The sequence below is a fragment of the Cherax quadricarinatus genome, chromosome 52, assembly GCF_038502225.1.
Source record: "Cherax quadricarinatus isolate ZL_2023a chromosome 52, ASM3850222v1, whole genome shotgun sequence".
Classification (NCBI taxonomy): domain Eukaryota; kingdom Metazoa; phylum Arthropoda; class Malacostraca; order Decapoda; family Parastacidae; genus Cherax; species Cherax quadricarinatus.
The window spans coordinates 11997812-12014947 of record NC_091343.1 but is presented as its reverse complement, the minus strand read 5'-3'; the positions used below and the strand labels follow the sequence as shown (position 1 = coordinate 12014947).

At 40.4% G+C, this 17136-nt stretch overlaps 1 protein-coding gene across 1 annotated transcript in view; it reads left to right on the top strand.

Annotated features, from left to right (window-relative positions):
* The first annotated feature begins 2720 nt into the window (after positions 1 to 2720).
* Positions 2721 to 17136, top strand: part of lwr (ubiquitin conjugating enzyme lesswright) — a 32966-nt gene continuing 18550 nt past the window's right edge. The window contains exons 1-3 of the mRNA XM_070096052.1: positions 2721 to 2850; positions 13048 to 13120; positions 13997 to 14080. Of these exons, the coding sequence (XP_069952153.1) occupies positions 13055 to 13120; positions 13997 to 14080 (150 nt within the window). The 5' untranslated portion in view covers positions 2721 to 2850; positions 13048 to 13054. The remainder of the gene's footprint in view (positions 2851 to 13047; positions 13121 to 13996; positions 14081 to 17136) is intronic.

Sequence of the window (17136 nt, the reverse complement as noted above, 5' to 3'; positions counted from 1 at the left end):
ACACACTACGTAGGTCAGCTTCATTTGCCTCGAAAGGCACATTACGTAACTTTACATACGTAAATTGACTCGAAACATCGACCATCTTTACCAGGATGCCCTCGTTAACCTCGATAGCAACATCCTGATAATGAGCAAGTAGATCCTCATACACGTGTGATGACAGCAGTTTCACAAACATCCGGTAGTTTCCATTTAAGGCTACACCGTAAAGGTCGCAATCCTCAATCCCATATGTCTCTCGAATAATCAGAGGCAACAACGTCAACGCCGAATCTTGATTAATTGTACCTCTCAGTAATTCTATGCCGACAGTGTTAATTCTGCGTCGCACCCCAACCACCATTGTGACAGCCTGGCTAGCACTTGCGCCTGTCAGAGAGGAGTAGCAAACGTCCACCCTCACCGGCAGCTGGGCGAGGAATAAAACTGGTCAATTAGCAAGAACTCATTTAAAATTAAGTCCTCTCTGAAATTTTCTCTTATATGTTTAAAGATATATTTTTTTCATTAATGTTAATGTAAAAATTTTTAATTTTGCACAAAAAGAAGCTTAGAAAACTTACCTAACCTTATTATAACAAGAACAATTTATTTTAGCCTAACCCAACTAAATATATTTTAGAATTGTTTACAATAATTTAATACTAAACAAACACAGTGAAATATATTTTTTCGTTAGGTTCAGAATGATTTTGGCGAAATTATTCCATTGCAGACACTGCAAGGCTCCAGGCGGACATCAACCAAATCTTTCAGTGGGCTGCAGAAAACAATGTGAAGTTCAACGATGAGAAATTTCAATTACTCAGATATGGTAAACATGAGGAAATTAAATCTTCATCAGAGTACAAAACAAATTCTGGCCACAAAATAGAGCGAAACACCAACATCAAAGACCTGGGAGTGATTATGTCGGAGGATCTCACCTTCAAGGACCATAACATTGTATAAATCGCATCTGCTAGAAAAATGACAGGATGGATAATGAGAACCTTCAAAACTAGGGAGGCCAAGCCCATGATGACACTCTTCAGGTCACTTGTTCTATCTAGGCTGGAATATTGCTGCACTCTAACAGCACCTTTCAAGGCAGGTGAAATTGTCGACCTAGAAAATGTACAGAGAACTTTCACGGCGCGCATAACGGAGATAAAACACCTTAATTACTGGGAGCGCTTGAGGTTTCTAAACCTGTATTCCCTGGAACGCAGGAGGGAGAGATACATGATTATATACACCTGGAAAATCCTAGAGGGACTAGTACCGAACTTGCACACGAAAATCACTCACTACGAAAGCAAAAGACTTGGCAGACGATGCACCATCCCCCCAATGAAAAGCAGGGGTGTCACTAGCACGTTAAGAGACCATACAATAAGTGTCAGGGGCCCGAGACTGTTCAACTGCCTCCCAGCACACATAAGGGGGATTACCAACAGACCCCTGGCAGTCTTCAAGCTGGCACTGGACAAGCACCTAAAGTCAGTTCCTGATCAGCCGGGCTGTGGCTCGTACGTTGGTTTGCGTGCAGCCAGCAGCAACAGCCTGGTTGATCAGGCGCTGATCCACCAGGAGGCCTGGTCACAGACCGGGCCGCGGGGGCGTTGACCCCCGAAACTCTCTCCAGGTAAACTCCAGGTAAACACAAATTTTCGCTTGTCCTATATGGCAAGATGAGCGTTGCTATTTAAGAACATAAGAACATAAGAACGAAGGGACACTGCAGAAGGCCTACTGGCCCATGCGAGGCAGGTCCAAGTCTCCTACCGGCTTAAGCCAATGCACCCAACCTAGTCAGGTCAGGTCACATTGACTTAAGGGAGGAACACGGCAACCGACCTGGTAGCACAAGCTATCAGGTCTAACTCACACCCACCCACATCTACTCATGTATTTATCCAACCTATTTTTAAAGCTACACAACGTTCTGGCCTCTATAACGGTACTTAGGAGTTTGTTCCACTCATCCACAACTCTATTACCAAACCAGTACTTTCCTATATCCTTCCTGAATCTGAATTTTTCCAACTTAAAACCATTGCTGCGAGTCCTGTCTAGGCTAGATATTTTCAGCACACTATTTACATCCCCTTTATTTATTCCTGTCTTCCATTTATACACCTCAATCATATCCACCCTAATTCTACGTCTTTCAAGAGAGTGCAGTTTCAGGGCCCTCAGTCTATCCTCATAGGGAAGGTTTCTGATACATGGGATCAAGATCGCAAGTTCTGCCTATTCGGCACGACATATATATATATATATATATATATATATATATATATATATATATATATATATATATATATATATATATATATATATATATATATATATATATATATATATATATATATATATATATATATATATATATATATTGTATAATAGATACACTAGTAAGAAGTACAGGGGAAAACAAAATAGTGAGTGACGAGAAAAGATGATGCTTTTTTATATAAGAGTTATGGAAGATGAATGATCACTGTCAGGCCATGAAGTTAAAAAAAACAAATGAATGCTGAACCTTCAATCCTTGACCAAACTCAATGATACAACCACAGACAGTAAATTACCAGAACACTTAAGAACCTTACCTTAAAATCACCACACCAGACAAGTCATGCATTACAAGACAAGTTTATCTTGCACCTTGTTATTGAATACAAATATTTGTTTCATATATACAATATTTATGGTTTAGGCACTGAATAATTCAATTTTGGCGGGGCGGCCATGACGATATTTAACGAGAACCGGCGAGAGAGAGCGAGCTTCAGCCCAGCTCTAGTGGTTTCTCCTGCCTCACAGTGTTCACTCACACCTCTCACTTGTACACCACAACTGGTAAGTTGTACCTCGTATATTGTAGCCACTTTACCCAGAGTAAGTTGTCCGTGTAGGCTACTGCAAGTGGCGGTAAAGAGAAGAGGTGGAGAGAGGAGAGTGAGGTGGGAAGTAGAGGGGAGGAGAATAATGGGGAGCCATTGATGTCTGTTTTGATACCTCAAAACGTTCCATAATTTACACCCAGTTTTTTTTTTTTTACTTGAGGGGTTTGCAGGTGTATCTGTTGAATTACTTGGAGTTGTGATTAAGAAAGTGTGGTGTAGGTAAGAGAAATGGCTAATTATGCCTTGTGTAGCTTAGTACATACGTAGTTTCATTTAAGTAAAGGCTGACAAAGGTTTGTGAAGGAAATTTAATAGCACGGTTATTTGAAGTATTTGGTTCTGCTTGTAATTTTTTTTTGTACAATATAATCACCATTTTCATTCTGGGAAGTATTTTATACCCCGATTGTTTAACTTCATAGAGATCAGGGATCCCCCCCTCACCCCCCCCCAAATCTGGTGAACTGTCAGAAGAAAAGTACTGCAGGTTGACTCTTTTATTGCTTTGTAGATGAATGGTTCAGAGAACCGACATGTTGATAAATTAGACACATGTGCAACTCTTGGGTATCTTTATTGAGGAAACGTTTCACCACACAGTGGCTTCATCAGTCCAAACGTAGGAGAAACTTGAAGAACAGGAGGAGAATGAGGTAATCAGTCCCTCAACCTTGAGTCGATGTGTTCAGTCCATCAATCTTGAATAGAATACTTGGACTGATGAAGCCACTGTGTGGCGAAACGTTTCCTCAATAAAGATACCCAAGAGTTGCACATGTATCTAATTTATCTTTTATTGCTATTGTTGGCACACGTGTGCAATAATAACTGCTATATTTACCTTCTGAATACTAAGTACACATTTAATTTTGTTTACAAACACTGATCTTTGGATGTTATTAGTAGAGGTGTCTTGTGCAGTAAAATTGACACTTTGATGTAGTAATTGTTTTGAGTAATATTATTGGCAAGGATATTTTAATTTATTAATTCAAACTAATTTTCTTCGCAAATGTCATTTCTGAAGTTATCCTGGGTGGCTAACCCTCCAGGTTTAAAATCCAAGTTTTTTCTTGCCCATGTATTATACTGGTAGTTACACAACAATATAGATTACTTCATGAAATTTAAGGTATCGTGTGTTCATTTATGCTTAGGCACTTTTTTTGACATTGAAGTGGTATCTTTAAACGTATAAAGCACGGTGGTGAAGCTGTGTGAGGGTATAGGAGGGCAAAGGCCTTTCATATGCAAATAATTTCTTCTCAATGGATAGTTTTCACTATATTGACCAGTGACCACAAGGGCATGATAATTAAGAAATTTAACTTATGTTTAAGTCCTTCCCAGATTGAGCTCCTGGCTGAAGCCCCCCCCCCCCCACCAGATTGCAATCCTGGCTGCACCCTATATTGAGCATAATTGATAAAGCTCATTGCTTAGGTGAAAAGTTGTCCATCAATGCTCCATGTAACTGGATTTGGCTTTTACCATAACATAATGGAGCCCTGCAAATCCTTGAGCTCTGTCCTTAAAACTGGACTGCAGTAAGCTTACTAGCCCATGCCTGGACAAGTTCTCTTTTGCCTGAAATGCTCTGCATGTTAAGGGGGTTTCTGCATGCACACCTAAATTTAGTCCTTCACTTCTGTACAAACATTGTATCATGCTGAAATAATCTTAATCTTATCCAGTTGTTCCTAGTTATGCACCTGTCCAAGCTACCTAAATTATTTTTTCTCTACAGCTATTGTCCAAGTATTTTCTTGTACATTTTCTAAATCTGAATTTAACCCTTTCACTGTCCAGATGCCCCCAATCTGAAACTTGTTCACACTGTCCAAGAATTTAATTTTTATGATATGGTAGAGAATCTTTTTCTGAAGGTAATAAAAAGTACAAAATTTGATGGAAAATTGCCCTATTTTTAGGCCAGTTACATTGTTCCAGTCAACCAAATTCTTATCCATTTTTCTAGTACAGTGGTACCTCGAGTTTCGACCAGCTCCCAACTTGAACAATTATGTAAGTGTATTTTTGTAAGCTCTTTTGCAAGTGTATTTTTGGGGGTCTGAAATGGACTAATCTAACTTACATTATTCCTTGTGGGACAAATTTGTTTGGTAATGGCACTCAAACAGCCTTCTGGAACGAATTATGGCCGAAACTTAAGGTGCCACTGAATATCTCCTAATGGAAGGTTCCTTGACAGTGATGAGGGGCTCTTGATCTAGGGAATTGGATCTGTGCTTCAGTTCCCTGAATTAGGCCTGAATACCTTCCATGTCCCCCCTACAGGTGCTGTATAATCTTATGGGTTTAGCACTTTCCCCTTGATTATAATAATTTGCTAGTATGTCTCCGCTTTATTGAGCACAAATAGCCCAATCAACTACAGTATTTTGATCACCCAATAGTGATCAGAAATTTGTAATTTGGCCAATTTCACACGAATTTCAAAATTCACTATTCTAATTTCAAAATAGGGTTTAAAATACAGTGCAGGCATTCTTGTTCATTAGTTACGTTTCCAAGCTTTAGAAATAAAAACACAAATGCAGTATAATGTGATCCTTTATTGACAACGTTTCACCCACACAGTGGGCTTTTTCAAGTCACACACGGATCTACCTGGGGTTGGAAGGTACGGGAGTATTTATAGTCATGTTCACGTTGAGGCCAGGTGGAGAATGCTGCATCTGATGATCTACCGGGTGGGGTTATAGAGTCTTGGGTAGCTAGGCAGGGGTATTGGACAAGTTGTGAGTAAACCTTCTGCAGTGTTCTATGTTCTTATGTGGGATAGCGATGAAGTTTCTTGGCGAGTGGTTCAGCTATGTTATAGAAGCCATTGTTCTGGTTGAAATTGTTGGTTATAGAGATAAGCGATGATTCCAGGATTCTTCTGTATTGAGTGTTGTCTTCTGTGGCTATAAGTCTTGAGTTTCTGTAGTTAATTAAATGGTTGTGTGAATTGCGATGTTGTACACAGGCATTCCTTGTATCGTCAGTCCTGCTTGCATATTGGTGTTCTGAAATACGTGTTTGGAGGTCTCTTGATGTTTCGCCCACATATAATTTGTTGCAGTCATTACAAGGGATTATGTGTACAACATCGCAATTAACACAACCATTTAATTAACTACAGAAACTCAAGACTTATAGCCACAGAAGACAACACTCAATACAGAAGAATCCTGGAATCATCGCTTATCTCTATAACCAACAATTTCAACCAGAACAATGGCTTCTATAACATAGCTGAACCACTCGCCAAGAAACTTCTTCATCGCTATCCCACATAAGAACATAGACCACTGCAGAAGGTCTACTCACAACTTGTCCAATACCCCTGCCTAGCTACCCAAGACTCTATAACCCCACCCGGTAGATCATCAGATGCAGCATTCTCCACCTGACCTCAACGTGAACATGACTATAAATACTCCCGTACCTTCCAGCCCCAGGTAGATCCGTGTGTGACTTGAAAAAGCCCACTGTGTGGGTGAAACGTTGTCAATAAAGGATCACATTATACTGCATTTGTGTTTATATTTCCATTGTGTCGGTATTTTATACCATTTATTTCCATCGTTCCAAGCTTTACATGTGAATTCCATTTTGATTTTCTGTTTAGAATTTTTATTCACAAATAATTTACTGTTATGCAGTATTACAACCTGGAGTTACCTGGAGAGAGTTCCGGGGGTCAACGCCCCCGCGGCCCGGTCTGAGACCAGGCCTCCTGGTGGATCAGAGCCTGATCAACCAGGCTGTTGCTGCACGCAAACCAACATACGAGCCACAGCCCGGCTGATCCGGAACTGACTTTAGGTGCTTGTCCAGTGCCAGCTTGAAGACTGCCAGGGGTCTGTTGGTAATCCCCCTTATGTGTGCTGGGAGGCAGTTGAACAGTCTCGGGCCCCTGACACTTATTGTATGGTCTCTTAACGTGCTAGTGACACCCCTGCTTTTCATTGGGGGGATGGTGCATCGTCTGCCAAGTCTTTTGCTTTCGTAATGAGTGATTTTCGTGTGCAAGTTCGGTACTAGTCCCTCTAGGATTTTCCAGGTGTATATAATCATGTATCTCTCCCTCCTGCGTTCCAGGGAATACAGGTTTAGGAACCTCAAGCGCTCCCAATAATTGAGGTGTTTTATCTCCGTTATGCGCGCCGTGAAAGTTCTCTGTACATTTTCTAGGTCGGCAATTTCACCTGCCTTGAAAGGTGCTGTTAGTGTGCAGCAATATTCCAGCCTAGATAGAACAAGTGACCTGAAGAGTGTCATCATGGGCTTGGCCTCCCTAGTTTTGAAGGTTCTCATTATCCATCTTGTCATTTTTCTAGCAGATGCGATTGATACAATGTTATGGTCCTTGAAGGTGAGATCCTCCGACATGATCACTCCCAGGTCTTTGACGTTGGTGTTTCGCTCTATTTTGTGGCCAGAATTTGTTTTGTACTCTGATGAAGATTTAATTTCCTCATGTTTACCATATCTGAGTAATTGAAATTTCTCATCGTTGAACTTCATATTGTTTTCTGCAGCCCACTGAAAGATTTGGTTGATGTCTGCCTGGAGCTTTGCAGTGTCTGCAATGGAAGACACTGTCAGGCAGATTCGGGTGTCATCTGCAAAGGAAGACACGGTGCTGTGGCTGACATCCTTGTCTATGTCGGATATAAGGATGAGGAACAAGATGGGAGCGAGTACTGTGCCTTGTGGAACAGAGCTTTTCACCGTAGCTGCCTCGGACTTTACTCTGTTGACGACGACTGTGTTCTGTTAGTGAGGAAATTATAGATCCATCGATCGACTTTTCCTGTTATTCCTTTAGCACGCATTTTGTGCGCTATTACGCCATGGTCACACTTGTCGAAGGCTTTTGCAAAGTCTGTATATATTACATCTGCATTCTTTTTGTCTTCTAGTGCATTTAGGACCTTGTCGTAGTGGTCTAATAGTTGAGACAAACAGGAGCGACCTGTTCTAAACCCATGTTGCCCTGGGTTGTGTAACTGATGGGTTTCTAGATGCGTGGTGATCTTGCTTCTTAGGACCCTTTCAAAGATTTTTATGATATGGGATGTTAGTGCTATTGGTCTGTAGTTCTTTGCTGTTGCTTTACTGCCCCCTTTGTGGAGTGGGGCTATGTCTGTTGTTTTTAGTAACTGTGGGACGACCCCCGTGTCCATGCTCCCTCTCCATAGGATGGAAAAGGCTCGTGTTAGGGGCTTCTTGCAGTTCTTGATGAACACAGAGTTCCATGAGTCTGGCCCTGGGGCAGAGTGCATGGGCATGTCATTTATCGCCTGTTCGAAGTCATTTGGCGTCAGGATAACATCGGATAGGCTTGTGTTAATCAAATTTTGTGGCTCTCTCATAAAAAATTCATTTTGATCTTCGACTCTGTCTGGTTAGCGGCTTGCTAAAAACTGAGTCATATTGGGACTTGAGTAGCTCACTCATTTCCTTGCTGTCATCTGTGTAGGACCCATCTTGTTTAAGTAGGGGCCCAATACTGGACGTTGTTCTCGATTTTGATTTGGCATAGGAGAAGAAATACTTTGGGTTTCTTTCGATTTCATTTATGGCTTTTAGTTCTTCCCGCGATTCCTGACTCCTAAAGGATTCTTTTAGCTTAAGTTCGATGCTTGCTATTTCTCTGACCAGTGTCTCCCTACGCATTTCAGATATATTGACCTCTTTTAGCCGCTCTGTTATTCTTTTCCGTCGCCTGTAAAGGGAGCGCCTGTCTCTTTCTGTTTTACATCTACTCCTCCTTTTTCTTAGAGGAATAAGCCTTGTGCATACATCGAGTGCCACCGAGTTAATCTGTTCTAGGCATAAGTTGGGGTCTGTGTTGCTTAGTATATCTTCCCAGCTTATATCGGTTAGGACTTGGTTTACTTGGTCCCACTTTGTTTTTGTTATTGAAGTTGAATTTGGTGAATGCTCCCTCGTGACTAATCTCATTATGTCGGTCTGGGGCTCCGCGCATACATGACTGAACCTCAATTATGTTGTGATCTGAGTATATTGTTTTTGATATGGTGATATTTCTTATCAGATCATCATTGTTAGTGAAGAGTCAAACCTCGGTTTTCGTATGCCCTAGTTTTTGTACAATTTGGCTTGACAACTTTTTTTCGTCGAAGTATTGTCCCAGTTTTCGTACATCCACTTGGTTTTCGTCCAGTTGAAAATGGTCTGTACCAAACTCGTCCGCCTGCCCATGTAACGGCCACTCATTTTCCGGAATTGAGTGTCCACACAAAGCATCCCATGCGTTCGTGACTCAGTCTGTTTTTGTTTCTCGTTGAGTGAGCATCACCCCCGTGCACTCGTCCAAAACATTTCGCAATAATCCATTGTTTTTTGTGCTTGTTTATTTAGTGTGACAGCTAAATAAGCCACCATGGGGCCAAAGAAAGTTCCGAGTGCCAGCCCTTTGATAAAGGTGAGAAACATGATGTAATTCAGGAAAGAACCTGTAGCAAAGTACAAAAGTGGCACACGCGTTGCTGATCTCACCAGGATGTATGGGAAGACTGCATCAATGATCAGTTCCATCCTGGCAAAGAAAAAAGAAATCAAGGAAGCTGATGTTGCGAAAGGGGTGAATGTGCTAACAGAACATCTCAAACAATCTAAGATGTTGCAGTTGTTGTTGGTGTGGATCAGCGAGAAAGTTAGTGGGAGGTAGTGTTTTGGAGGCGATAATTTGCAAAAAGACAAGGCAGTTGCTTGTGGTTCTCAAAGAAAATGCTTGGAATGAGTGCTGCTGTTTGTGATATTAACCCTTTCAGGGTCCGTCCCGTAGATCTACGGCTTTACATTCAGGGTCCAAACCGTAGATCTACGCCATGAGCTCAGCTCACTCTGATAAACTGTGAGTGGTACATTTGGGCCTAGATATGAGAGAATACATCTATGTGGTATATGTGCACCACATAAAACAGATCCTGCAGCACACTGTGTATAATGAGAGAAAAAAAATGAAATCATGATTTTTCGATTAAAACAGCAACTTTGCAGTGTTTCTTCGTATGTTTTTTATAGTTGTATTTGCGATTTCTTGGTCTCGTTTGATAGAATGGAAGACATATTACAGAAATAGAGATGATTTTGATTGGTTTTAGCACTGGAAATGGCTTGAAACTGAGCTCAAAGTAGCAGAAATGTTAAATTTTGCCGATATTCAAGAGTAAACAAACGACCTCACACATCTAATACACGTCAGCTGGTGGGTCTAATATACATTCACAAATATGGTGATGATATTTATACAATTATTACAGTATTGCATAACAGTAAATCTTCTATTTTTTGGTGTGAATAAAAATTCATTATGTGAATAAAAAATCAAAATGGAATTTATTTGTAAAGCCTCAAAACATAACTAATGAACAGATGAAATGTTAGTTTAGTGCCAGGAATGCCTACATTGTTCATTCTGGACCCTATTTTGAAATTGGAATATTTTGAACTTTGTGTTAAATTGGCCAAATTAACAATTTCCGATCACTTTATTTTGTAGTTGAAACAGTTGACTTGGCGATTTCTTGTGCTCAATCGATAGAATAGAAGTAATACTAGTGAAATAGCTAAGAATTTGGTTGATTGGAATAATGTAATTGGCCTAAAATAGGAGTCAAAGTCGGCAAAATCGCCGATTCGTAAATATCGCTGACACATCAAAATTCGCGAGAGCATAATTTCGTCAATTTTCCACCAAATTTCGTACTTTTTGTTTTATTACCTTCACAAAAAGATTTTCTACGATTTCATAAGAAAAAATAACAAATTTTTTTTTTGAAAATTCTTGGACACTGGTGCGTGACTCCAGATTTGGGCCTTGGACCCTGAAAGGGTTAAATATTCATTTGTCCATTTCATTAGTCTATTTATATTTTTCTCATTGTTTTCTGTACGTAAAACTAGTTATTCCCTATAATATATTTTGTTAATATTTTTGGGTGTCTGGAATGGATTAATTGGATTTATATTATTTATGGGAAATATTGCTTCAGTTTTTGTATGATTTGGTTTTCTTCACTTTTTCAAACTGATTAATCATGAAAATTGAGGTTCCACTATAATTGTATAAATATTGGTGCATTTGTGAATGCATATCAGACCCACCAGTTGGACGTGTATTGGACGAGTGACGTGATTTGTTCACTCTTGAATATTGGCAAAAATCTAACATTTCTGCTATTTTGAGCTTGGTTTCAAGCTATTTTCAGTCCTGAAACCAGTCAAAATCATCTCTATTTCTGTAATACCTTCCACACGCTCGAATAATACCAAGAATACAACCATAAAAACTGCAGGAAAATACACCGCAGTCACTGTTTTGTACCAAAAACATTGTTGCAGCATTTTTTTTTTTTTGCATGCCCTGCGTGCTGCAGGATTTTTATATGGTACACGCTTATCACATAGACCTATTCTCTAATATGTAGGCCCAAATTTATTGCTCACAGCTTGAGCTGAGCTCATGGTGTAGAACTACAGCACTGATAATGACCTCAAAATTGTAGTACAGTGGAACCTCAAATTTCAAACGTATTGCTTATCGAACTTCGAAAATCGACCGCTTTTTTTCGAACAAACTGTCCCCATTATCGAAGTCTCCCCTTTTTCGAACCGCCGGGTACTGACCTGTCCGCCAGCCTGCTCTGTCCGCGTCCCCGCGCAGGTGCCACGAGCCAGTCTGGTTTTGTTGATGCTTGAGTGAACACTAACCTGCGGTCTCATTCAAACATTTTACGATTAATTCATTGTGTTTAGTGCTTGTGGGACTGTGAAATAAGCTACCATGGGCCGAAAGAAACTAGTTAGTGGTACCCCAGTGGTAAAGAAAGTGAGAAACACTGTAGATGTGAAGGAAATAATACAGAAGTATGAGAGTGGTGTGAAACTTGAGCTTGCCAGGATGCATGGGAAAAACAAGTTGACCATTGCTTCTATCCTGGCAAAGAACAAATCAAGGAAGCTGATGTTGCAAAAGGTGTTAATGTCCTAAGCAAAAAAAAGACCCCAGACAATCGATCAGGTTGAGTTGTTGCTGCTGGTGTGGATCAAGGATAGAGAGATGGCAGGTGATAATGTTTCAGACTATTATTTGTGAAAGGGCAAGGAAGTTGCATGCAGATTCAAATATTAAGGAGATTTGTGCCAAGTGGAATAATGTCCAAATGTTTATGGAGAAGTACCACCCTGAGCAAGCTGAAACAAGCCATCTTTGCAACAAGTTCAGTGACAGAAGTGTCCCATTTTATGGAAATCTTAAAGGCGACATAGAGGACTGTGGACAGTTATTTTGAGATGGGTCCAGTGACTCAAGCTGGTCCTAGTGGCATTAAAAGACAGAGAAGGTAAGTAACCCTAGAGAGGGCTTTAATATCTAGTCCTTATGGAGGGGGGATTACCCTTCCAAACACTAACCCCAACTCCCTATCTTCCAGATGCCATCACCAATCTTCAATAAAGGTAAGTAAAAATGTTATTTTAAATGTTTATTTAAATTTATTAATACATAATTTTATACTATATTTGTTGTGTATGTAAAACTATAATTAATCTCTATAAATGTATTTTTTGGTGAATATTTTTGGGTTTCTGGAATGGATTAATTGTATTTGGATTATTTATTGACGGAAATATTGCTTTGCTTTTCAAACTTCATGAATTTAAAACTAACTCCTGGAACGGATTAAGTTTGAAATTTGAGGTTCTACTGTACTACGGGGCAGTCAGCAGAAGGGTTAAATGCCAGTGATGTCATGCAGGTTCAAAGTCATCGTTGAGTTTGGTAATAGTAGTCATTGAAGTGAGGACTTTAGATAACTTTAAAATTAGGGTTGACAGGTAAGAGTTGAGCCTGCATGCACGAGCCAGTTTACAGATAGCCATATAATTAAGGGTGCTATGATTTACATAGATCTATGCAAGACAGTGAAAGCTTATTGCCCTAAGGGTGTTGATCTTTCATTCTTGACCTGAGGGGTGTTGACCCATGGGGTGGGGGTGGGGTTTATTTTTGTCAAATTTGTATAGTTTACTAAATTTCACTTTGTTTTAAGCTACTACCACTATGCAGTGTTTGAAAAATACATACTAAACACAGTATTTTTTCCAGGTTTGTCATGTCTGGGATTGCGATTGCTAGACTTGCTGAGGAGAGAAAGGCATGGAGAAAAGATCATCCATTTGTAAGTACAATTTTTTTTTTTATGTAATTCATATTAGAATGGAAGGATGTAAGTGAATTTACAAAATTTACATATTTTAAACTAGAGTAGCTAAAGATGATTGTGAAGGATAAGGAAAATGTTACTCTTGGCATCACTAATTTGTTTAGTTTTGATTAGTGGAGGCAGTTGGTGTGTTTTACTGGAGACCTGTTTGAGAGATAGGGAGTGGTTATGTGGATAGCTTCAAAAAATTTAGACATGGTAGCTTAGGGCTGGAGAGGGATTTTGGTATTAATTTAGCAATAATGAAGCAAGGTCTGTCTGTAAATCTTTCATGTGAAGTGTACAAACAGATAACTGGAATAAAAGGAATATAAAATCTTGCTGAAAATAGTCTAAGGATTCTTGCCAATAAATTCATTTTGGACATGTTAAGATTGAAAGGATATAGGAAAGCACTGGTTTGGTAATAGTTGTAGATGGGGGCAACTGTAAGTGGTTATTTTAAGCACATACTTTAAGCCTCTACAAGAGTTAGTCATTTCCTGTGTGGAACCTGCTTACACTGGGCCAATAGGCCTACTACAGTGCTCCATTATGCGAGTGTTGTGGCAAGAGTTGGATGTTTCTTAGACTATAGAGCATTGTTCACGGGTGAGTAGAGGGACTTGGGAGAAAATAGGAACTGGTTAGTCTGTTGTGACAGTGCCTGCCTGCAGGCACAGGAAAGTTTATGGATAGGTGGGTTAACTGCTAGGTCTGAACCTCTGAGAGCCAGCTAGTGATGGTGAATGTTGCCTTCTTTGGGTCACTTGTTAGTGGGAATTGGCCAGTTAATAAGTGGTTTTGTTTGGAAATGTCCTAATTTTTAATCCATGAAATCTTGCCTTCCAGGGCTTCATTGCAAGACCCACAAAAAACCCGGATGGAACACTGAATTTGATGAACTGGGAATGTGCAATTCCAGGAAAGAAGGGAGTAAGTATTACATACACAACACCCTCCCCCCACCACCACCACCACCACAATGGCAGCTCTCCCACTAGTATAACCTTAGCTCAAGTGATTTCCCCCACCCCCACTATAACCCCCTCCTTATGCTGTATATCACTTTAGAGTGGAAATGATGGGTAAAAGTTTAACCTGCCTAGCATAGACCTATAGACTTACTTCAGTGTTTTGTTCATTGTAGGGATTACCTTTCATTGATTTCAACTTGAAAATATTATCCTTTGAAGTAGACCCCTTTAATTTTTTGCCACATTGGTCTTAAAACTATGCACAGTACTATATTCTGTACTAAAGTATAAATGGCTGTGCAGGTTATTTTAACTTTAATGCTGTTGTATTCATGTTTTTTGTGCTTAGTGTATGTATTGTGTATTATTGGGGGGGGGGATGGTTTTTGCTTGTTAGTGTGATTGTCTTGTAAAACTTCTCCATAAGCATTATGACCTATTAGATCAATTTGCTCAGATCTTGGAACTTCCATTTCTCTCACCCTCTTCCACCACATCACCCATATACAAACTAGAATAAAAAAAGTTATTGTAACTATTACAAGCAAAACTTCTTGTCCATCCACATGAATTACCATTGCAGACTACCTGTTCTTCCCTATTAATCTGTTGTACTGAGGGTTTACTATATTTAATTTACTCTCCAAACAACTATAAGGAAAAAAAAATAACTGCTGGAAATTCTTTTCTGGAGGTGGTAAGTGCAGTGCCTGAACTCTGAAAGCCCTAAGGGATGATGATTGTAGGGTCATCTGAACTGTGGTGATGTCCCCCCTTATGGCAAGACTGACTGAGTGTGTTTTGTTTTCTTTGTCAGGTCTCCCTACCTTGGTGGGAGATGGCTGGTGTTATAAAAATTAAAATTTTTTGACCATTTTGAGCAATGGTGAATTTCTTGTAAATTTAGTTGGACATGAAGGAAATTTAACATTTTTCAGTATTCAGTAGACCTCTAGAGTAATGCTTGGCTTACAACTGTACCTGAAAATCTATACTTTACTCATTGTGTTAATGAGTGAAGGACTTGTGGGGAAAGTAGGTTACATTCGTGAGACCCAAAGTTTTTTTTAATAGCTTTAGTATTGAATGTTGTTGCTTATTGATGTGCAGGTGTAATGGCTACTGTAACCCTACTAGGTTGAGGTGAATAGCTGGTTCTTTTGTTAATAGGAATGCAGAGTTGTAGTTGATAATTATTTTAGTGCTGTAGTATTGTGTAATGTATCTGAGCTGTTTTCCCCTGCAGTACTTTAGTGCTAACAATAAGGTATCATCTGCTTCAGACTGCTTCTGAGCAGTGCTTTTCGATTTGCTGGGGTTCTTTTCAGTTTGTTTGAAAATTTAAAAATAAAATAAGATTGCTAATGTAAATGCAGTGTTAACCATTTCAGTACCAGTTTTTCTTATTCTCTTATTTGCATCTCTTCACAGGAATTGATCTCCAGCAATTCTTCTGTAATAGTTTCATTTAGTCTTCCTCCATATCTTCAAACCCCTTTTGTGCTCTTTTTGCAAATCTAAAGTTCCTGGAGCTTACTCCACTAAGTTGGGAAAACCAGTGGAAGTATTTCTCAAGAGGCCATAATTTACCAGTTTGCATTTGATTGGGATGCTTCTTCCAATGACATTTAAATGTGTGTAAGAGCCTGTAATGTTAAAGCATGCCAAAACTGACTACAGTTTTAGTTTGTCCTGCATTGCTGTGGTTAGTTTTTTTCATGATTGTGTTATAGGCATTTAAATGTCCAACTCTTCAATCCCATGACTTGAAAGGTGCTGTATTGGGTTGTGTAAAAACCACTTGCACATATGGGTCCAGAGACTGCATGGCTTTATGACTAGGCATTATAAAATTCAGAGGAACCTTGAACTCTAGGTTCTTTCTGGCCAGGTAGGCCCTTACTGCTGGAATTAAATAATGCTAGTGAGAAGGGGAGGGGGTGGTGGAGGGAGGAAAAAGAAAGTTTGTCCAAAGATGTGAGGTGATGAACTAGTATGGTATGATAAACGGAGGAAGGCCTGCAACATTTCAGAAAACTGTAGTTGGGGCAGGGGGGAGCAAGGGTGATGCTGGACCTTTTCCAAAAATCCCACTGTGGCCATCATAGATTTTGCTCATAACTGGATTTTATTTACTTAACTACCCAACTAATAATACCTGAGCTTTTCCACACAAATGTCCTCTTCAAGGGGGGCTCCTTGGCGTGGTGAAGAGGCTCTTGGTCTGAGGAATTAGACCTATCGGTCTTCTTCCTCAGACCGAACCTAATTACCCCCCAATCTCCCCTCCCCTATCCCATCCTCCCCATCCTCCCCTTTTTCCTTTCCTCCTCCTCCTCCCCACTCCTCCCTTTTGCCCTTCCTCTTTTTGTCCTTTGGGATTTCTCCCACAGGCGCGCTAGTTCCTGGGTAGGAGAAAGGACACCGGGGTCCATCCCATTCCGTTGAGGTTTCTTGGCGGTGGCGTAGTTTGCCGTGGAATCTGGATTGCCTAGGGATGTCCCGATCCCTCTCCGGTATCCCGGAGTAGCTTTGGGTGTCTTTTGGGCGACGGGTGTAGCTCTGGAAGCCACCTTTCGGATTCCGGGGGTGGTGGCTGAAGGAGGTATGCTTTGTGGCGGATATCCGGCCGCCCTCTCTTTTGTCCACCGAGGTAGCTCGGCAGATGTGAGGTTGCTATCCCAGATTGCTGGTTTACTGGCATGAAGGGTAGGGTATGGCACGGGTTCCATGCTGCATCTGCGCTACTAGCGGTGTCGAGTCCTCTTGGGCGCGGAGGGAGATTTCTGGCCCTTTCATCCCTCCTAGGAACTATCCCTCCCCGGTCCCCCCTTTTTTTTTCTTTTTTTTATTTTTATTTTCTTTTCTTCTTTCTTTTTTTTTCTTAAAAACAAAAAGAAAGAAGTAACCTAACCATGGCAGCCCTAGTCCATGAACCTGGTACCCCCGGGCCCCTTCTTGATACCGCACCCCGTTCTGACCCCGCCTCGTCTTTGGACCACTCTTCAGACATTC